The 22,988-nt window shown below is 31.5% G+C and overlaps 1 protein-coding gene across 6 annotated transcripts in view; it reads left to right on the plus strand.

The window, feature by feature from the left end:
* Positions 1-20,828, plus strand: part of LOC108909199 (PH and SEC7 domain-containing protein 2) — a 156,278-nt gene extending 135,450 nt beyond the window's left edge. For 4 of the 6 annotated variants that reach the window (XM_018713448.1, XM_018713451.1, XM_018713453.1 and 1 more), the window contains 11 exons: positions 1,670-2,557; positions 6,250-6,479; positions 6,536-6,729; positions 6,946-7,138; positions 7,193-7,359; positions 11,999-12,248; positions 12,304-12,448; positions 12,507-12,650; positions 12,848-13,038; positions 19,329-19,388; positions 20,496-20,828. In XM_018713448.1, coding sequence (XP_018568964.1) covers positions 1,670-2,557; positions 6,250-6,479; positions 6,536-6,729; positions 6,946-7,138; positions 7,193-7,359; positions 11,999-12,248; positions 12,304-12,448; positions 12,507-12,650; positions 12,848-13,038; positions 19,329-19,388; positions 20,496-20,511 — 2,478 coding nt within the window. In that variant the 3' untranslated portion in view covers positions 20,512-20,828. The remainder of the gene's footprint in view (positions 1-1,669; positions 2,558-6,249; positions 6,480-6,535; positions 6,730-6,945; positions 7,139-7,192; positions 7,360-11,998; positions 12,249-12,303; positions 12,449-12,506; positions 12,651-12,847; positions 13,039-19,328; positions 19,389-20,495) is intronic. The other 2 variants (XM_018713449.1, XM_018713452.1) reach the window with 2 other exon arrangements.
* Positions 20,829-22,988: the final 2,160 nt, after the last annotated feature.

Genomic DNA, 22,988 nt, shown 5'->3' on the forward strand with positions numbered 1-22,988 from the left:
AATACAAGTATAATTAATTTTATCTTTTGTATACATTAGAAGCTTCTATAGTAGGATCGTATTCGATGCAAAGTAGAGCAAAAAGTTATCGGTCCTTTATCGAAGGAAAATCGTGTCAAATTTAAAATGAAATTCAATGTTAAATCTGAAATACCACTGCATACGCACTGTGTTCTGGTAGTAGCTGTAGTCACCCAGGTGCATCGAGTGTACGAAGTGGTCGGTTATGCGTCAAATACTAACCTGGCGAGCTTGATCGTAAAACAGAGAGCGCCTCCAAAAAAACAAGTAAACAACAGTGGCGCGTACAGAGGTAAAATGTAGTACATATGTGGAAATTAAAAAACAAATTGGATTTATAATAAATTACATTTAAAATAAATAGTTTATGAGAATAAAGGAATTTTTGTAGGAACAAGGGTGTCAGACGTGAACTGATCCCTTTGCCCCTTCATAATGTATAAAGAAATTATTCAATTTCTAAACCCTTAAAAGTGTACTGCATTGGTTCCCTTGACAGGCAATGATTTATTACTTTGCATCGAATATGATCCTACTATAGAGATTTAACAATTAAAAAAAAATTAAAAAATACTTATCTTATTAAATGGTTTTTGTGATATATTTTGCTTTAATAAATTTCCATGAGTTTGGAAATAACACAGTTTGACAAATTCTCTCAAATCTCAAATTGTTAAAACTCAATCACGAATTAACAGGAAACTTAATTTTTTATGAGCAAACAAAAAGGGACGAAATATATTTAAAAAAAAAATGAAAAACAGTATTTTCTCTAACTTTCAAGTATTCGTTTAAATTTTAATTATATTGCTGAAAAATACATTTGTGATGGTTTTATTAGATCAATATTATTATAACTGAACTTAATATTTTCTCCCATAATAAAGTTTTTAATATTTTGATAAGAAAAATATTTCCTGATTTTTATAATTTTGTATTACAAAAAAAAAATATTAAAAAATTAAAAATTTTACGTTTTCTCCTAGACCAAAAATCCCATTTATTTTATATACATATAGACATTTTTTAAAATGTTTGATTTTATCACAAATGTAATTCAATAAGTTCAGTTCTAGATAAAAATAATATAATCGAAGGATAAATAGATTATATCTGATAGATATACTTTTTTTCGTTAAATCTTCAAGTGTCAAATTACTATTAGGAAATAGTGGCGCCACTCCTTATTTCGTACTACGAATTTATCAGTTACAATACTTGACTATTAGATGAGGCATATTTGTTTGTTTACAATATTTATTAATCTATCTAGTAGAATTCAGAATGATAAGAGTAGTTTATGAACAGCATAATGAAGGTAAAGCTGATATAGAATTTAATAATGGGACATGATAGAAAATAGAAATGTTCTGATAAGATATAACTTTTCGAAGGATAAAACTAGTATGTGAACATAGATGATAAAATGTGTAATCTGTTCAAAAGGATAACTGTATCCGCTATTATTTTTTAATAAATTATGAAAAAATTACATTATTTTATATTACAAACTGTAACAAGGCTAATGAAATTAATTTGTTCTATTCTTCTAATTTTATACAAAAAAGTTTAATGTTACATAAAAAATTGAATACTGTTGAAATAAAAGCAGAGTAGTGTATTTATTTCCGTTTTTCCTTCTTTCCAGGTGGACAATTTGAGGTATCACAACAGCCACGCCCACCACTTACGCCATCAGCAGCACAACTCAGTGCCAAACAGCCCAAACGAGATGGACCTAGGCCACCGGGTGGGCGGCAAGTCGGGCCCCAACTCTGCCAGTACTTCCCCCGTCAGTGCCAACAAGAGGGATCAGCACCAACATTCCCCCGCAGATCCCTACTCCTCCAACAATTACGTACGGACGAGCCGGTCCGAGGACCAACTTCAAGGACAGCAGAACGACCTGTGCAGCGTCAGCGTCGCTAATGCCGAAGCCGACGAGGACGTCACCAGCTCCCTCAATACTCTCCTGGATACTCGGCCCGAATCAGCAGGCTGCACTAGTGATAGTGACCGGATAGTCTGGACATACAACGCCCCCATCTCCGACCACCACAAATTCGCCCACACCCTCTCCAACGGCAGCAGTTCTTCTCACAGCAACATCTCCCCGACATCATCCAGTCCCCTGCACTCAGGATCCCCAGCCTCACCCACATCAGTGTCTTCCTCTGTCATGTCAAGTCAATCGGGCTCTAGACGTGTACCCTTCTCTCTGCCAAACGGGCCCGCCGGTCAGCACACTGGGGACTACAGTGTATCCGAGGCGGTTTCGAATATCTCCAGCCCCGATTATCGGGATGACGACAGTGTCGGCATCAGGGACTGTGTTATGGAAATTAGTGATCATAGTGACAGCGACAGTACTTTGTTGGTGTCGGAACCGAGGCAGAGGTACGTGAGGGTGCATGGGAACGCCGCGGGCACGGATAGTGATCATCGTATTGTGATACAAGTGAAGGGACCTGAGAAGGACAGGGCTAAGCAGAGCGACAGTGCTTCTACGCTTAAGAGTGAACCATGTGGATATCAGGTAACTCATTTTTTATTAATTGATTAACTTGGAATATAATTTTCCCTCCAATTTTGTTTATTAATTTTGTTTTCTTTATTTTTTCATTCCCATTATGTATGAAGAGAAACATTTAGAAAATCTTCAATGAAGTCAAAAAAATGTCAACATTCAAATTCTAAACATAAAATTTTCTCAAGATTTTTAAAATTCTTTTACTTTATTTTAAAGGTACTAAAGTGTTTCAAGTTTTAAGAGCTACGGCATGCATTGTTGTCAAATCTCATCTTTCTTGAGTCGTATACATGTTTTTTTTAATAATATCACAAATGATTTAAACAATGAAGACGCACAAACACACCACACCATCACCAAATACTGAAATAAATAATTTTATAAGCCTACATACTCCACACAAGACATCTCACTAAATACCAGTTTAAATTTTATAGCAATTTAAGCTTAATGAAACATAACACTGCGCTAATTCTACTTCGATTCTAGCAAAAACTAATACTTCACATAGAAAGGCATGCAATTATCTAAGTATTATGAACGCCTTCTCGTAAACCGATAAAATGAAAATTAAAGTAAATGTAATAAAATGAAATGTTGATATATTCGCTTATTATCACTTTGCAGAATTAACATTGGCTGTTTCTTTTTTTTTTTGTCCACCTAGCGGTGTTGTCATATCACACCAAGTGGATTATTATTATGTAGTTTACTTAAATGAGATGACACTGAGATTGACAAACTAAACACATGCTTTAAAAAATTATTAAATAGTTTTTTTAAAAATCTGATAATGCCTATATAAATATTTAAAATATCTCAAATTAGTAAGAATTTTTATATATTTGTTAGTATGTACATTTTTTATAATGGCAGTAATAATTATTTTAAAACATACATTAGCTGTACTTGCAGTAAGCCTATCCACATACCAATATTAGTTAATATTTAATAAATCGTGCAATAAATATAAATTTTTGCAAGAATACTCAAAAATTTTAAAACAGTTTATCGTTTTGTCCTCATTGATAAAAAAAAATTGATTTTAAAATAACAGGTTGCTAAGTCATACAAAAGCAGTCTGTTTTTACAAAATTATTTTTGTATTACAATTTTTCTCCTCTCTGCTACTTTGTTAGTTAAAAAAGGCACTACTGATGAACACGCTCATATAAAAAACTGACTCCTATGTAAAGTTACATCCTGTATATTCTCTAATACCAAATACCTAAGTATGCTAAAGAAATAACTTTTTAGTCAAGTTGTCTAAATTGCAAAATACATACTATACAGGGTGTAAGAAGTTTGACTGCCATTACTTCAGCATAAGATAGAATAATCATAAATGAACAAAAAAGTTGTATATTACAGGGGGCGTAAGATTAACAGTTTTCAAAATACAACGAGTATTCATATTGGGGAGTTTCATCACAACGTAACAACAGCTCTTAACCTGCTGATGCACACTATCTGTACAAGTCGGCAGACTTGTCCTACGGCAAAAATGTAAACAACTATTATTGTGAAACATTTAGTAAATTTCAATACAATTGTTTTCCAGTTTTTAAATAAATAAAATAAAATGTATCGATTTTGTAGTACGAAGATAGTATTGTGCTCGAATTTTGTAATTATGAATCTCTTAAAACAGGAACTTAACTTTTAATCAAATTACGTATTTGAGAAATATATAATTAAAGTACTCAAATGTTCACGTCGTCCAAATAATCATACATATTTAAAATAATTTAGGTACTTACCAAAAAGCAAAATTCAGTAATTTTTAAACGCACAAATGTCCACCACTATTTTCGATGCACGCATGACTCCATTGAATCCAATTTTCGCGCACTCACTGGAAAACACCTCAAGAAAAGGAAATAGTGGTACACAAAAAACACTCAGATACAGTCCAATTCCAGATACCAACTGAATACGTCGTGTTATTCACCGCGCCGTTGTCACATTGCTCGATATGAATTTTATCGAATTTTAAATTTATTACAACGCTAATTATTATTTAGAATAAAGAATTTCAAAAAAGTGATAAACATTGTATTTTATGCCATTCTATGCACGCAGTTATGTCGATATTCCTTAATTAATTGAACGTTTGTACATCAAGTTGGAGATTTTGATAATTTTTTTCTCGGAAATGGTTGAGTTTGACCCATGTCATATAAGGTTTTTTTGTTTATTTTAATGTATTCTATCTGTTAAAATTAAAGCAGTCAAACTTCTAACACCCTGTATAGTCTCCCATGTTTCTAATAGATAATACTTTGAACTTTCATGATATATAAATTTGTAATTAACCGTGATAGCTAAGCTCAACTATTTCTGCATTTTGAAGACAGCTTTTTCAAGTGATGTCCTTTTAAAAGAAATGTTCAAGTGCCGATATATGAAGTATCTATATATGTATTTGTTATTCTTCAAATTAAATAAGATTTTTCACAATTTTTGAGCCCACTCTTGAGAAAATAAACTCAGGAATTTAATTATGAAGTATATATAGCTGTATTAAAACAATAAACTACCTTATAACTCATAAAATGATCTGTATCAGGAAAAACCATTACACCATGAAATACTTAGGATAAATATAGAACTTTTACAACAAACTTCAAGGAATGTTACTATTGAGTAAATTCTTTTTATGTAAATTCCATTTCATTCACCGAATGCTATAATTAATTTATTAAATAATAGGTAATGCCGTGGAAAGTAAACATATTGGATGTTAAATTGCCAAGATATTTTTTATAAAACTTGTTAACAAATATTTACAAAAATAAGCAAGAAAATAAGTAGGTTTAAAAAATTTAAAAAAAAAATAAAAAATAGGATAGGACATATTGAACCTACAAATTTTGTCAGCTGATTTTTTTCAGTTTTTTAAACATTGTTTTTTCTTCTGCAAAATTAACATTCCAAATACTACCAATTTTTATAAAAATTTGTTATTATTTTTAATTTTGTATAATTAATATTAATTAATATTTTTGTTTAAATATATTTCCTGATGTATTTTCAACTTTTTAAATTATATTTTATATTTTCATTTAATTTTTTTAAATTTATCTAAAAAAGTAGTTTTGCACTTTTGGTCAAATATTTTCCATTGTTTTTTTGCATAATTGATTTTTAATAATTGATTAACCATTAACATTAGCTATGGTGTGTAGAATAACATTGAGGTAATAGAGCTTAAAAAAAATTGTAATGCACTATTTCAAAAATTGACATCTCAAAAAAGTCGGAAAATTTATGGTTTGCCATTTTGAAGAAGTTATAATTTCCAAATATGCACATTTTTAGGGTTCTATTTACTTCTCTATTAGAGGTGTGCACCTATAAATTGGGACACCCTATACATTTAAAATTCAATGTTGTTTCTATGTCCTCCATTAAACATATTTATCAAAAAGTAGAAAATAAATTAAAACTTTCGTAACCAAACCCTTGCAGGATTCAGACACAGATTCAAGCTCATTTATGTAGTTTTAATACTGCAATTAGCACCTTTGTAAAGAAGACATAAATTTGCCTCACGTCAACTATAAAAAGTCAGTCAATGCGACGTGTGTCATTATAAGTTGCACTGACATTGTAAAATGTAAATTAGCCTTAGTGCTGACTCAAATAATTCTATTAATAAACAAGTATCTAATTCTTCGCATACATTTTCTCGCCAGATATCAAGTGATTCGACTCTAGAAGGTGATTACGAAGAGGAGAGCGTAAAGGAAGGTGCTAACAAGTCATCCCCCTTATCCTCGGAGGACGAGAGTGATGTGGAAAGTCTTCACAGCTTCCATTACTCACCAAAAGCAGTGGACATGCCTTCGGCGATCAGGTTGGCCAAGAGGTTGTATAGTCTCGATGGGTTCAAGAAATCCGACGTTTCAAGACATTTAAGCAAAAAGTAAGTCACGCTCGCTTAGAGACGATTGAAAATCAACACAAATATTTCCTTTTCAGTAACGATTTCAGTAGGGCTGTGGCTGAGGAATACTTAAAGTATTTTAACTTCGAAAAAGATACGTTAGATATAGCTTTACGAAAGTTCCTTAAACAATTCTCTCTCACTGGTGAAACTCAAGAGAGGGAGAGAGTTCTCGTTCATTTTTCTAAGAGATATTTAGACTGTAACCCGGGTTCATTTAATTCACAAGGTACGTGCATTTAAATTTATACTGTCAAATTTTATACAGGGTGTCCCATTTTAACAGCACAAAAAAGTGTCGCAAATTTATTTCTTCAAATTTTTGTGTTAAAATGAATTATTTAATTTTTCATTTCTGTTTAACTCATTTTACAGAAGAGTCCGTCTTAAATGAGACACCCTGTGTAATATTAATAAAATTGTACACTCGATAATTTTGTATTAGATGCTGTTCACACTTTGACGTGCGCCATCATGTTGCTCAACACCGACCTGCATGGCCAGAACATCGGCAGGAAGATGACGTGCAATGAATTCATAGAAAACCTAGCCGGTCTCAATGAATGTGAAAACTTCCCCAGAGAGGTCTTGAAACAGCTATACCACGCCATAAAGAATTACCCACTAGAGTGGGCACTGTATGTGTAACTTTAAAATCGATCGCGCAGGCCTTAAAATATATTATTTTTCAGAGACGAAGAGAACGAGGAAGCCAGTGCGCAGCCCCAGATGAGGAACAATGAAGCCGTGAATTTGGGCGGAAACCCATTCCTGGACGTTCCCATCTCTGCCAATGCGGTGGAGTACAAGAAAGGTTACGTCATGAGGAAGTGCTGTTACGAAGCTAATGCCAAAAGAAGTGAGTTTTTGTCTTTGTTAGCATTGTAAGCAGTAAGAGCCTGTCTCACTTGCCGATAAAGATACTTGAACTTTTTTGTTTATAAACATTTTGGTGTGACTCAGACACTTGAAATTTCAAGGCAATTTGTGTGTTCAGAATAATCGTGTACCATTTAATTTATTAAGAATACTTGTAAAGGCAGTCACACCTTTATAGACAGTTTTTCTGTAGATTTTTATATGATTCTTAAATAATTTTACCAAAGAAGGAGAATAACAGTTAATTGAAGTTGTCTAGAAAAAATAACTAAGTAAAACATTGGGAAATTCTAAAAATTTGTTGTTTTTATTTCCAAGAACAATATTTTTAATATAGATGTAAAACGACTTTAAGGATCTTAAAAAAAAGTAACAGTGATTTAGGTCTGTGGAGTATGCTGGCTGTTTCTCATCACAGTTGATTATATTATTGAAATAAGTTGTCCTACCCATTAGCAAAATAGTGAGACAGGTTTTAAGGAAAAAACTAAATAGCTACTCATTTAGAAAAACATTGACTTATTGTTTTTAGTTTCACTGACCAAAACGAAGTAGTTCTTATATTTTGTAAAATTTCGTTATTGTTTTAATGCACCCACATTAAAATTAACATTTTTTTTTCGTTTTCGGGGATATCAATCAATAAAATAATTACAATTTTTTGTAATAATAATTATTAAGTATGTTTCAGTTAAGGGGTTACACCACTGTAATGGCCTAAAAAAAGCGTGTTTTTGACAATTTTTTTTTTAAATAGAAGGAAAGCTAATAGAAAAAAATTGTTTAAGTATGTTATTAGGCATGGAATTGTAAAAATATTGTTTTTTGTAAAATTGGCAAGTGCTTGGAGTAAAACATTAAATTTTTGATGAAAAAATGGGCAGTTATTTGTTTATAACAATTGTTTAAATTAACTTATTGAAAAATCCATGTGTTCTCTTCAAAATGTTTTAAATATGTGGTTAAAATTTCAAAGGAAAATATTGAAAATTGTTGGTTATGGTGTATGCAGTTTTGTAAAAATGCATATTTCGGGAAATAACGCGTTTAAATGAGTTTTAAACATGAACGTGCACTGACGCTACACTAACGTACTTTTATTTGAATATATATTGCTTGAATTGTACACGCGTATTCCCTAACGACATCTATGAGTGTATTAGAGAAGTTATAAATGAATAGGTAAGAAGGTACGCGGTACCTTCCGAGCAAGTATGTTCATAGCGCAGGTAGCCTTATGAGAGATGCCCGACACGCTTCAGGAAAAGCGCAAAATTAAACAAAAAAAAATTGTTTTTAATGTATAAAACCTTTTGCCTCATATTCTAGAAGGTTCACACTACCTTTTAAGCAAAAAAACAAAAAAACAATTTTTTGAAAATTCTAGTGGTGTAAGTAACGATCTTAACAACAATAAGTACAATAAGTAACAGATAAAATATGTTTTATGAATATGAAGAGACACATCTAAAAAACATTTAATGAGCACATTTCGAGACAAATTGAAAACACTTTTGTTTGTTATTTCTTTTTTAGATGCTTCTGTTGTTATCAATAGAACTTTAAAATATTTTATCTAAATATTGCATAATCAAGATGTACTTAATAGGTATTACAAAAAACTGTAACTATTTTATTGTCCGATATCTCAAGGAAGGCATAAAAATTATGTTGGTTTGTAACCGTCAGGAAATTTGACAAAATAAAATTAAAATTAACGCACCACCAAAAATGGGCCCAATTTCAAAATTCAGTTTCTCACTAACAGATAATCTGATTTTGACAGGTTTTTTTCCATAACAAGTTTATTTTTCAGTAATGGTAAATTTTTATTGAAATTACTATTTTCAACATGTTTCCCCAACTTGAAACACCGTACCTATAAGGTGTTTAATGGGATGTTGAACAAGTTCTCGCAGTTTTTCGTGAAAATTAATGCTTTATTTAAAAAAATGAGTAAAAAAAATGTCGCTGGAATTATTGTCCATTACTTTTTCCCATGGGGCAATGTCTGCTGAATATGGCGGGTGCGGTAGGACTATTTAAGTGTTTCCAAATAGGTTTTCATCTGTACTGCAACATGTGGATGCGCATTGTCATGCTGCAAAATCACTTGGTCGTTTCTCTGCGGAACAATTTTTCCTTCTCAGTTCAAAGACATCAATTGTAGTCGATAGCGATCTCCCACGATGATTTCATTCGGTTTTAGCAGCTCATAATAAACTACATCCAGCTAATCCTACCAAATGCAGAGCAGAAATTACGATATGATGCAAAAAAGTTTTCCTTTTCTGACGTTGAAGCAGCTGTTCACACTTACATCTCCCGGCTTTGTACGACATACAATGTCCTTGCTTTTGAATAATTCTTAATCCTTTCAAACATTTCAAAATTGTTGTGGGATCAACACTTAATGATTTTGCAAATTCAGCTAGCGTCCAACATGAGTCTTCATGAACTAATGTCCCCAATTTTTCATCTTCAAACTGTTTCGGTGCGCCAGAGCGTTCTTTATCTTCAACAGAACATGGTCGCTGTAAGTCTGTATGTTGTATGCTTCAGCTGCTGATTTCTTTTGAATAAAGTGCGGTGAAATTCCCCGCATCTCTTTTTTGACACGAAATTCGACTTGTTTAATACATATTATGAAAAAAAAGTCAACAATAAAATAACATACATCAACTTTCACACTTGCTTATAGTCTTTCTTTATAGGTTTGTTACCATCTTGCAGTTCTGGTAAGGCCAATATGTTGAAAAACAGCGAGAACTTATTTAACATCCCTTTATAATGGTGATTTTGAGTATTGATTAAAGGGGGTTTTAATGTTTTTTTATGCATAATTCGGTCATAAGTTACATACACTACACCTTCAATTTTATTCCGATTCATTATTATTACTTGTTATTAAAACTAAGGATTGATATTGACATTATAGGATTGGCAACTAATATTATCCATTTTAAAGGTTTGTAGAATTTTCTACTATCTCTAACAAATAATCCAGAATTTTTTATAGTAATAAAAGATACTTAAGGAATAATGGTATGTTTTTACTGGTTTACATATTTTTGTTGAGAGAGTAAACAAACTATTGCAGAGTCAACCGCACATTAACAATAAATTCCATGAAATAAAATTCATAATCTCTGGTTTTAAAGAATATTTTTCTATTTTAGAGTTAGAAATATTTAAAAAAATATATTTCTTGAAAATTATTTTAGGCAGTTTTACTGTCTGAAAAATAATTAAAGAAGTTAATGATTGATTAATTATTTATTATAAAATATGGCGTGTAACCACATGTAAAAGTAAAAAAATGTTTTGTTGCCCATATGAAATATCTTATTTAAACATTTACTAATGACGGATAAGATTAAAAAAAATACTTTCTCAACAAATGTAACATTTTTTGTGCACAATACATGAATAAAATGGCATTTAACATGAAAAAATTAAGCCTCCTCAAACTAGATGCATGTAATTATGAGGTATGTTGGCTGTATTTTCATCAAACATCATTTCATGCTACTGGAAAAAATATTTTATTTCATTTTTGAACAAATTTTATAGTATGCACAAATGATCTCTTCATCCAAATTTAACAATACTTTGTCATATAAAAAATTGCCATTGGAGATGCAGCTTGTTAAAGTTTAAAAGAAGATGTATCTGCATATTCATTAGAATACATAAATCTTTACGAGAGTAAGAGGATATACATGATGATTCATAAATTGTGACCAAAAAAGAAACCTCGAATTCTTTGGTGAATTTTAAGGGGTCTTTCCTGTAAAGTTTTTATCTTTTCCTTAAACTACAAAAAATATTTTTAATTTTTTTAAATAATTTAACCGTAAAGCAGTGGTGTACTATTTTATTTAGACAAATATGCCACCGATACCCTCAGATTTTGGACAATGTTTACATAAATACATCTGTCCAGTTTCAAATTATTTCACTTACTAGTTTTTGAATTATTTAAAAAAATTAAAAATATTTTTTTAAATTTAACACCCTGTATCTTTTTAACAAAGCATCCTAGATAAAAACTTCATAGGAAAGACCCCTTAAAATTCACCAAAGGATGTTAAATTTTTGGTCACAATTTATGAATCACCCTCTATAAGAAGTCATATCGAAAAATGTGACGCCCTTTTAGTTTTGGTACGCTGTTACAGTACACCCTTAAGAGTCTTGTGATATCTTGAAAACTACCATTAGAGTTATGAATTTTATTTAAAATTGGTGATTAAGTTCAAAAAATGTATCTGCATAAGTTGTTTACTCTTCATTTATGTCGCTTCCGTTCGCAGTGTTAATAATTGCAAATTTTAATTTCAGTATTACAAATTTCTTCAAACTACCTTTCAATTTATCCTATTTTCTCAGATTAATTAATTTCCTTTGATTTATAAAAAATATTTCACATATAACACTCTAATGGGCAAATGGACTGTGTCTTCAATGAAACTATCATTCATTTTATTATTTTACTGTTGCACTAAACACCCTTCAGATTTTTCGGAGAAGACGGCAGTGCTGTTGTCCATTAACAACTATGTAGGTTAGAATTAAGCCTGCAAAGCATGTTGCAATACAAAATAGCTGTTTCGAAGGCCTTTGCTGCATTTTTCTAGCACCGTTTCACAAGCGTAGTTGGAAGATGTTCTATTGCACGCTGCGGGATCTCGTATTGTACCTACACAAGGACGAGAATGGCTTCAGGAAGAACCAGATGGGCGACAACCTGCATAACGCCATCCGGATACATCACGCTCTCGCCACCAAGGCATCGGACTACACGAAGAAGCAGTACGTGTTCAGGCTACAGACGGCAGACCAAGCCGAATATCTATTTCAAACTAGGTAAGTTTTGTGTTAAAACATTTACGTTTTTATTTTTTTGCACGTTTCGTTGTAGTGATTCGAAGGAACTGCAGTCCTGGATAGACACGATAAATTTCGTGTGCGCCAGCTTTTCGGCCCCGCCTTTGGAGGCAGCCGTCGGATCTCAGAAGAAGTTCCAAAGGCCGCTCTTGCCATGCAGCCATACAAAGTTGAATTTGGTGAGGAATTTACGTAAAATGGAAGGTTTCGGTGGATGCTAATTCGTTATATTTTTAGAGAGAACAGCTGGCAGATCACGAGGAGAGAGTAATGAGACTGGAAGCTATGTTGGACGAGCATCGAAGGTCGCCCCCTGAAAAAGGTTCTAAATCGCAGGTTGTACAGAATTACAAGGAAAAAGAAGCTTATTTAAATTATGAGGTAAGATGTTACAGAAAATACACAGTCTTCCCGATAAAGTATGCATCATGCAACTGATGCGTGTCAGTGAGTGTCATAAGCGTACAAGTAGGAAATATATTATTTTCACATTTTAATTATCCCATGAAGTGTTGTATGATGCTTACTTTATTGCTGATATAATATTTCTCACGGTCATCATAATATATTTCTTGTAGCTAAAGCGTTACAGAACATACTCGTACATGTTGCGTTCGAAGATGTCGCAGTACCCAGAGCTGGGTATAAGCTTGGCGGAGAACAGCATAGGTGAAGTTGACGAGGCCAGCGGCGGGGTGACGCTGATGGACGGCGCCGTAGGAATTGTGCCCCCTCCCATACCGGACAGGCCGTCGCCCACAGTCAATAGGTACAGTTACAGACAAGCCATTTATGGCCGTAATAATATGCTCAACGGTGATGCTGATATAGGCTGACGCGTCATGGAGGTGTTTTCCGCATGTGTGCTTTGATTTGTGAGAGCCTTTCACTTGTTTTTTTTTGTTTTTTATTGGTTCCTTTTTTGTGGTGGGCATTTTAATAACCGGTCCTGGGGTCAGTGCTGCCGGACTGCTTATTGAAAAGAGAGTTGTAAATAGTTGAAGAAGTATATTAAAAATAATTTCCTCGGATATGATTCGTTAATTTGGAAATGCTTCAAGATTATAAAAAGAGAAATTTCTTTATGATTAAAAAAGGTGGTACAATCTTATTCTTTATAAAATTCTGTATGCCATGTAGATTAATTTTTATACAGGTGTAAACTTCTTTATATACAGGGTGTTCTGATTTATAGGTGTTTGTCACATACCATTAATGCAATAAGTAAAAAACAAATGTTTAAATATATTTTGTCGGATATATTCTAATAACGCTATACATATTTAAAAAGTACAACTACTTAAAAATCATTGGATTTTGCTTTTTGAGTCAGTAAACTTCGGAACTTCAAAGGTGAAATGTCGCTCGTCGTAATGAAGATTTTTTACTTTACTTAATTTCGATATAGTCGGTTAGCTTCGAACCTTTGACGAGGAAGTATCGCGCATTGTAACAGAACATTTTCAAGTTTAATTTGCTTCAGTGTTAAATCAATGTTTTTTGTATCTCAACGGTGAAGCATCGCATGTTGCAAAGATATTGCCTTTACATTATTTCAGGAGCGCCAGATGTTGAGTCACGTCTCCAACAAATTGGTCACCAAAAGAGTTAGAAAGCAGTCCCAAAGTCTTATTGTAAAAAAAATTTTTTAGCATTCTGCAGTTTTTATTGTGGAGACGAATAAAAAGAATTTGCAGTGTAATTTTTAGTACACTTAAATATCGTATGCGCAACATGGGAAATACAGCAGAGATAAGGAGAATTGAAATCGCGTTATTTAGCAAACCGACTGGAAGCGAATCTGGACAGTTGTCAACGTCAGTCGTCTGATGTGTATTTCCTGACTGTGGGCATAGTTAAGCAATTTCGTGGTATAATAATAATAAATAAAAAAAGGGTCAAGTCCGAAGGTGTAGGATGTATTAGAATCCAGAGCGTTTGCTGGAGAGTCGTCGTGGTGTGGAGTCGCTCGCATGTATATGTACCTCGTCGCTCGCGCCAATCTGCCGTGGACCTTTTCTGGAACCCTGGGGCGTCCCGCGGTCTGTTCTTTGTCCTGTTAGACTGGTCTGGGTGTCATCAGGCTGGCCCTCTTAACGTAATATTAAAACGGGTCATTTGCGGACATGTGTATTGGAAAACTTTTAGTTTCTAATTATGCTATTTATTAGCCTACTTAATCTTTACGTTTGTTGTGTTAATGGTCTGTATATCCATAAACCGGAACATACTGTACATAGTTTTGAAAATACACTGGATAAATTGTAGCGAAGAAGTTTTTGAGGCAAACTGAAAATTGTTTTAGAGCAGTCCTGGCAAACTGATTCTGGGATTTATTAAAAAAATATTGATGTACACAAATTATACGAAGAAGTAAACTTTATAGTCGAGTAAAAAAATTTAAGAATATAATATTGGATATATAGTTTGCCTTGTCAGTTTTAAAAGTAACTACTATTTGTAACGTTTTTTAAATTAATTAAAATCAATTCATTTCAATTAGGTTTTTTTTACAAAAATATTGTTTTTTTAAACTCCCTGATTTTGATTGTTGAACTTATTATATTTTATGATATTGGTGCTTTTAAAATTGGCAATACTGATATTTCCACTTTCATTTCTAACGGCTCAATTATTATTTAACTACAATCGTGTGTTAACAACGAAAATATGCTTTTTTCACATTTAATCTTAATTTAATCACATTATAATTTGCTTCAAGGTGTATTAACAACTTTTCCTTTCTTACTAGTTTTCAGTCTTGGGAATAGAATTATGAAACATTTACATTTTTTTCTCTCTTTGTGTACACCAATGACGAAACCGTTTGCTTTTATGTTTTCTTATTTTCCAATTACAGACTAATTCCTTTCTGGTTGCGTTTTGTGGTGTGACTGCGTCTAGATTTCTTATCAGCAATTTTTATCATTTAAATTGCTCTCAATTTGACAAATAAGCCCATGCCTTAAAAGTGTCTATTATTCCCGACAGGTAGTTTGTAGGATTAAAGTAAAAAAATTATACATTGTTACTTAGGTACTTTCGACCAGTTATCAATAATTCATTGTTGAATATTTGTCAAATTTTGAAATTTTCATAAAAATTACTCGTAAGAAAAGTATAACCTGTAAGTAAGTGTTGGGCTTATTGTGTTTCGTGAGTTACAGTATACATACCTACCTTTATCTTCCAGGGATTTTGTACAGTTATTTATTTTTTTATTAGTGTACATTCAGTATTTTTATACTATTGGTTGATGTGGTAGAGAAGCATAACCTATTTTTTGTACAAAAAAGGAAAATCAAATAATTCTCCCTAAAGTAGCGTCCCTAAAACAAGAATATCATCACATCGGCTATTTTGCAATTGCGTTATTTTTTCTACATGCATTCTATAACAAAAAAATTCTATATTTTTCTGTTTTGTTTCGGTAACATCGAATGAATTATAATGTAAATGTGAAACTTAAAAACGAAGTATTATTCAAATTAAATAATAAATTTACATTTTAAAGAAAATAGGTTGTGTTTCGGTGGTTGTAAAATTTGTGTCTTTTCGTTTACTGTAATGGTGTTGGTACCTTACATATTAGACTTGATTTGTATTGAAGCCACCTCTGTATAATTTAAAAGGTCCTGTGTAGCAAGTTTCTTCAAAAATAACAATAGAAAATCAAAATATTACATTAGCGTAAACATTAGCAGAATATTTATATAACTGATGTACTATAATTATTAATTACGGAAAGTAATAGTTCATTTGATTTTTTTTAAACATCTGTTTATTTTCCTTTGAGTAGTTATATTAAAAAGGTATTCCTAACATCACGGCCTATTTAAACGCTGCTGATATGACAAAAAAACCTGATCAACTGTTCGAAACTTAATTTGTGGCATGTTCGGTTTTCTCTATTTTTTTGGATTTTTGCCTCGTGTGAAATCAATCCATTGACTCAACTAAATTAACTGCTTAAAGTAATAACTGAATTTTTCAAATTTAAAATAAAGAAAAGAATGTGAATAGTAAAATTTTAAATAGAACTGACTCATTACTAGAGTTCGACATTTGCATAAGAAATCAGTGGTATCACCAAGAAATTTAGACATGTAATTTAACTGTTGAGTATACAGGGTGTAGCTTTGAATGGAGGTCATATTTATACGGAGGCTACCTCTGACTTTCAAAAACATATCATACATGGTATTCCGTCTTGAAAACTGATTTTTTTTTAACAATTTTATCATAATAAAACAACACTGCACTGTACAAATTATATTTCGATTTCAGTACAAATTAAGAAATCAGACGGCAATTTGTGAAATTACCTACCACATTACACCCCCCTTCACGTATACCGATAGACCCAAAACTAAAGTAAATGTAATAAAATTGGACGTGACATTTGTTTGAGAAATTTGTTTTTTTTGCCTACTAATGCCCTGTTATATCACATCAAATGGATTGATATTATGCAGTTCACCTAAATTAGATCAATGTCCGAGATAATGACATTCACAAGCTAAACTGCTTAAAAACTTGTAATTTGCCCCTTTTGAACAAGCGGCATCGTAAATTACAAATTTCTTTACACCAAAAAGTAATTTGAGTTTCAAACTAAGTCCATTTTATAGAAAATCTGCGTTAAAATGGGGGAAAGTCTGTTATTTGTGCATTAACTCATATTTAGACAAACTGTAATAAAATCTATAAAAATATATTGCTGGTTGCCTATTTGCTATAGAGCACTCTTAATTTCATTTGTTAAAAGTTAAAACAGGAAATTTCAAATTAAAGCATATTAAATTGTCTTTCAAATAGACTAATGCCAAACATTAAAGGGTGAAAAAAATTTCCGAAATTTTTCCGTGATTTCTGACAGGCTGTATTTAGGTGAAAAATGGTTGTATCGAGAATTAAAAAAATAAAAAACAAGCATTTTGAAGCTCTAAGATTCTAGTTTTTAGATCTTTTGTTCGAAATTTTATCAATTATCATGCAATTCTAAGAAATAGTGGGAAAAAAAAAAATTTTGCGAATTTTTGTTTTTTTATTTTTTGACTCCACGGACTTGGAAATTTTTTTTTCAGTTAAACCATTGCATGGACTAGATAGCTTGTTTATTCAGCTTCAATTTCCTTTTTCTTAAATTTCGATACGTCCAGTTTTCATCGAAATATCGGACTTTTAATGGAAAAGAATCCTTTTGTTTTCAATCATCGATATCTCTGCGACAAATGGTTGTACAGAGAATTGAAGGGCAGTTTCGAAAACTGGAATAAATTTCCTATAACATGCTGCCACAACTTTTCGGAAAAAAATTTTTTTTTCATACACGAATTTTAAAAAAAAGGAGAAAATGGGTAATTTATGGCTTTGATTTTTTTCAAAAGTTTGACTGTTTGAAAGAAGAAACAGTTCGCTAGATCGAGATGAAACTTCACAGGGTTCTTCTGGGTATATCGAACTGTAAAAGTCATGTTTAACATTTATTAGTCATTTCGTGAATATTTCTAATTTAGCCATCAATTTTCTAAAAAACCATAAATTACTCTTTTTTTTCAGTTTTTTAAAATTCGTGTAAAAGATGAAAAGTTGCGGCAGCATGTTACAGGAAATTTATTCCAGTTTTCGAAACTGCCCTTCAATTCTGTGTACCACCATTTGTCGCCGAGATATCGATGATTGAAGACAAAAGGATCCTTTTCCATTAAAACTCCAATATTTCGATAAAGAATGGTTGTATCGAAATTTAAAATAAAAGGAAATTGAAGCTGAATAAACAAGCTATCTAATCCATGCAATGGCTTAGCTGAAAAAAATTGTTCCAATTGTGTGGTCTCAGAAAATAAAATAAAAAAAATTGCAAAATTTTTTTGTCACGCTATTTCTTAGAATTGCATGATAACCGTAGCTCTTAAAAAATTTCCACCGAAAGATCTAAAAACTAGAATCTTAGACCTTAAAACTGCTTTTCTTTAATTCCAGATACGACCATTTTTCACCTAAATACAGTCTGTTAAAAATTTCGGAAATTCTTTTGACCCTTTAATTTTTTTGCATTAGTTTATTTCTTTTTTAATCTGATGAATAATTAAAAAAATATATATAATTAAAGTCATATGATAACATAATCTACACCTTTAAGATAATGGCCATTTTGGTATATATTTCTGCCAAAATAATTGAAAAATGCACTGAACATAAAAATTAAGTCGTAAAAAATACCCAGTATGGCAGCTATAACAGTTAATTTTGTTTATGCCTTTGACTTTAATTAAGTCATATAAAAAATACCCAGTATGGCAGCTATAACAGTCAATTTCGTTTATGCCTTTGACTTTTATGTCTCTTTTCTAGGAACTTTGGAGCAACAAAATTTTTTCACTAACATGACATTCTATTACTGTTCCATCACAGTGTAAATCAGAAAAGTGTTTATAAATATGTTAATTTGGTAGACATAACTCAAGTCATTTTTACATATCTTCAAATATAACAATCCGTATTTATGCGTAAAATATACTAAACTTAACAAATTATTTACACACCAAAATGTGTTACGAACTCCGTTTGTATGTAGGTTTTGTTTTATAATAGTTCAAATCGTCGTCAGTACCAATTTCATTCAGTAATACTGTGAATACCTTCTTAATATAAGTGTAGTCCCCCAATATCATGCTAAAAAATGCTTTCAAAATGATTTGGTGTTACGTTCTGTATAGAGAGCTGTATTGAAATTGTTACCTTCTCCCCTTTAGTATTAGTTCAAATATTAATACATTTTAAATTATTACAATGATATCAAATGAATTGCAGAGGTAAAATTCAATGAACATTTTGACCTCACATAGTTTAGGGGCTGTGAATAACGAAAAAAAAAATGAATTGATATTTATTAAGAGTGTTTGTCCTTTAGTGTCCTTGTATAGAGGAAAACTATTGTATACCTATTTATGTTATTACAAGAAATGTTAAAACAGTTTTTTGGATCAGAACTATATAGCTGATTGAAATATGATCTCTATAATAAACGATTATTTAAATTAATTTCGTTTCTAGGTGTAGTTTTACTGTTGTGCACATTACTTACTATCCTGATCAACATTCTCTCTTCCCAAGGTTCGTTTTTTAAGTATTAATGCCTATTTCCCTGTACCCGACTAATCACACACAAACCCATTATTTTAAAAAATATCAAGACGAAGTCATTTCAGTAATAAAAATCTACTGAAAATAAAAAATTCTTTTGCTTTTTTGTTTTTTTTTAACTTTTTTTTTTTGTGATTTTTATGACATATTGAAATGACTGCTTCTCACTTCTCATATTAAACATATAAGATCAGATCAATTTTGAAACATGCTTTACAGCTTTTTTTTTATTGCGATTCAAAGCTAAAACTGATGCCACGAAGCTAGTATGTATTCTAGTGAATTGCATGTCTAAACCTAATTTGTACATTGCATGATTTAGAGTAATTGCATCTGCCCCTATCATTTATTTTCTTTTTTTTGTACAGAGTGTTTTATGGGTGTTGAACTGAATAAATTTTAACTTTAATTACGTATACGTCACATTTTCAGAAATTATTGGAGAATAATAGCAATTAAATATTATAGATAAAAGGGAATTTCTACATTTTTATTTATAATTTTTTTATGTATTTTCTTATAATTCTGAATGGCAATCCTTAAGAAATTAAGTTTCATGCAATTTCTTGATATAGATGTAAAGGTAGAAAACTATTTTCTGACTTTTCGGTTGGTTTCATTAGAATATTTTCAAAACATAAATAAGTTTTCTCAAAATGTTTTGAAATTTTTAGTATACGTATAATAAATAGTCAGAAAAAAGTATTGGCAGAAATTCCAGTAGGTCAATTGATTTAGAGATTAACATTTAACAACCTATAAGAATTTCTGTTTATAAATATTATTATTAATAGTGCATAAAATCATCTCGAACAATGTGATCATAAACATACTTTATTTGTTCATCACTTTAAAATTCCAGAATTCAGATTATTTGCCTTAATATTAAAAATTTTATCCATTTTTATTTATAAAATTTATTATTTTTGGGAATTTTAATTTATTTTTTTGAAATAATTATTTAATAAGCATCAGAGATTACTAAAAATTTGTACACTCTGTAAATAGGTTTGATTAAGTAATTGATCTGTATTGTTTTAAGTTTACTAATTTTTTTTTTGTTACTTGCATGTGTAGGAAAGGTCCACAGTGAAATTTGGAATCGGCCGAAAAATCAAATGTTTTACTCCCCTAACAAATGCCACTTGTGCAATAGAAGACTCATTGGAATTTTAAAAAACTTTAAAATTTACTTAGAAGATAAGAAAATGAAGCATAGCATGGTTATCAAAAATATTATAAGTAACTTATAATTTGCCAAAGAAATTTATTGTACATTTTATTAAAATTATGATTAAAAACGATGGTATTGTGTCATTAGCGTATATGCTTTTTTTCCACATAATAGAGCTTTTTGCTGATTTTATATATTTTCATGTATATATTGTAGCTTATCTGTAAATTTTTATTTTAAATACACTATTCTTATTTATAATCTTTTATTTTTTTTTAAACAAATCTGTTGGTAAGTAACGGTAAGTAAAGGTAAGTAAATTTTTATTAACGAGGAGTTAGTAGCTGAATAGAAGCTGTGAAATATATATGGGTTGTTCCACGTCACATTTACCGTCCCTCTTTCCAAGTTACAATATTTCAAACTGAACCGCAAATCAAAATCTAAGTGGAAAAAATAAAATAAAAAGACGTTATATCTAAAGAAAATATTTTGACCCCCCCCCTTTCCTCGGCATTGATATTTTAAACCAAAATTACACAGAAAGTGTACCATACCTAAAATACAAATATGTTCCAAATTTGAAATAAATATCTCTAAAATCCCTATCAATAATAATCATTTTTAAAAATCTTATTTTGACATCCTCTATTTTAAAAACGAAGCTCCGAAATGAAAAGTGTCATAAGAAGAGTCCCATTATTTTAGTCTAAAGAAGATATGATTAATGGCTTGACCTACTAATTTGTAACACCCTATAGTTCACTGGAATTTTTTCAGGATTTTCTCAGTTCTAAAACTTTTTGAGAAACTCGATGGACTATTCCATGCAAATTTTCAAAAAATTAAGGTGTTTTTCCAAAGGCGATTCCATGTGCATCTGGAGTCGCTAAACATGCTGTATTCGTCGGTTTTTGTGCAAATGCTTCCGTTGAGAAAAAAAAATCGAAAATCTCTAAAACTGATGCAAGTAGAGAGCAACTGAATGCAGTTTTGGATTGGTCAGGACCATTATAAAATATATTTTTGTTGCAAACAAGATAGAATAGATTTTTATTTTCACTGTTTCTTGAGTAAGTCCCCAAAAACCTTCGAGCATATACTACTGGAGGTAGCATGCCACTGCAAAGAGTGTCTGGGTGCGCGAGAAACAGACAGTATCTCAATACATATTGTCTAACTCTAACACGCACATGTGTGGTTAGAAATGAATGCCCGCGCCCATTGGCTCCCGCAGGGCTCCCGTCATTGAGAAGGCATAACTGAGATACTGTCTATCTCTCTCTCGCAACACTCAGCCACACTTTTCGCAGTGGCATGCTACCTCTAATAGTATATACTCGAAGCCAAAAACACGTTATTGTTATTATACAGTTACGACTCTTGCACACGGGGCGATATTTTGCTGATCAGCGTAATAACCGACAAAATTTTAATTTACACATAGTTAAATACATCTTTATTTTAAGTTTGACGGTCGGCTGCCGAATCGGTAAAATAACGGTCGTGTCGTGTGTAAGAGCCATTACAGTTGGCCAAGCCGAGATTGGCCGAGATGATAAATCTCAGAGCAACTCTAAATTGAATGGAATGTCCCTATTATTCTAAATACTACTATATTTTTAATTAATGTATAAACTATAAATAAAATTGGAAATTATACGATCATACGAATATTATGCACAATTCTTGATAATATTTGATTTGTTTGTGAATCTCTGTCGATTCTGTGATCTTTTTGAGTGGCCTATATATTTACAATTGTAGAGCGTTCTATATAGTGGTACAAAATTGCGCCGGGTGCCGAGTCCTAAATTTTTTATGCATATTGCGTAGTCTAAACAAAAAAAAAACAATATAAAAACACTATTACCATAATGCGTATAAAATATAAAATGATTTTTATACGGTTCAATATTATTTATCTTTGTGCCGCTCACTTACGCACATCGATAGAATCTATAATCGTCTAGAGACCGAGTTACACTGAACGTCGATCTATATTCTATCTCTGTCTTTTGCACTTGATAGGGAATAGGGAAATGCTTTTTTAGTGGGTGTAAACGGACTTGATTTAACTCGTCCTGAGAAACGTCATGGCATAAGCGTAGACGAGGGGTCTAATTCCATGGCTATAATAAATTTATAAATTAAAAAAACACAATTGGGACGTTTTAAAATGCTGTAATAATTAAAATGGACCAAAGTGCCTGTTATAGCAAACCGTAGATGTTATGTTTTATTATCTTTTTTCATTATTTTCTATATCTTGTTGCCTTTTACGCAGACATGCCAATGGAGTTTCGTTCCCGACAAGCTTCATCCCCCTTACTAGTCCAAAAGCTAGCGATGAATCACTCTCTATAATTTCGACCGTGGAGTGTACAGTCTAAAGT

Source organism: Anoplophora glabripennis, unplaced genomic scaffold (assembly GCF_000390285.2).
Source record: "Anoplophora glabripennis isolate ALB-LARVAE unplaced genomic scaffold, Agla_2.0 scaffold305, whole genome shotgun sequence".
Lineage (NCBI taxonomy): Eukaryota > Metazoa > Arthropoda > Insecta > Coleoptera > Cerambycidae > Anoplophora > Anoplophora glabripennis.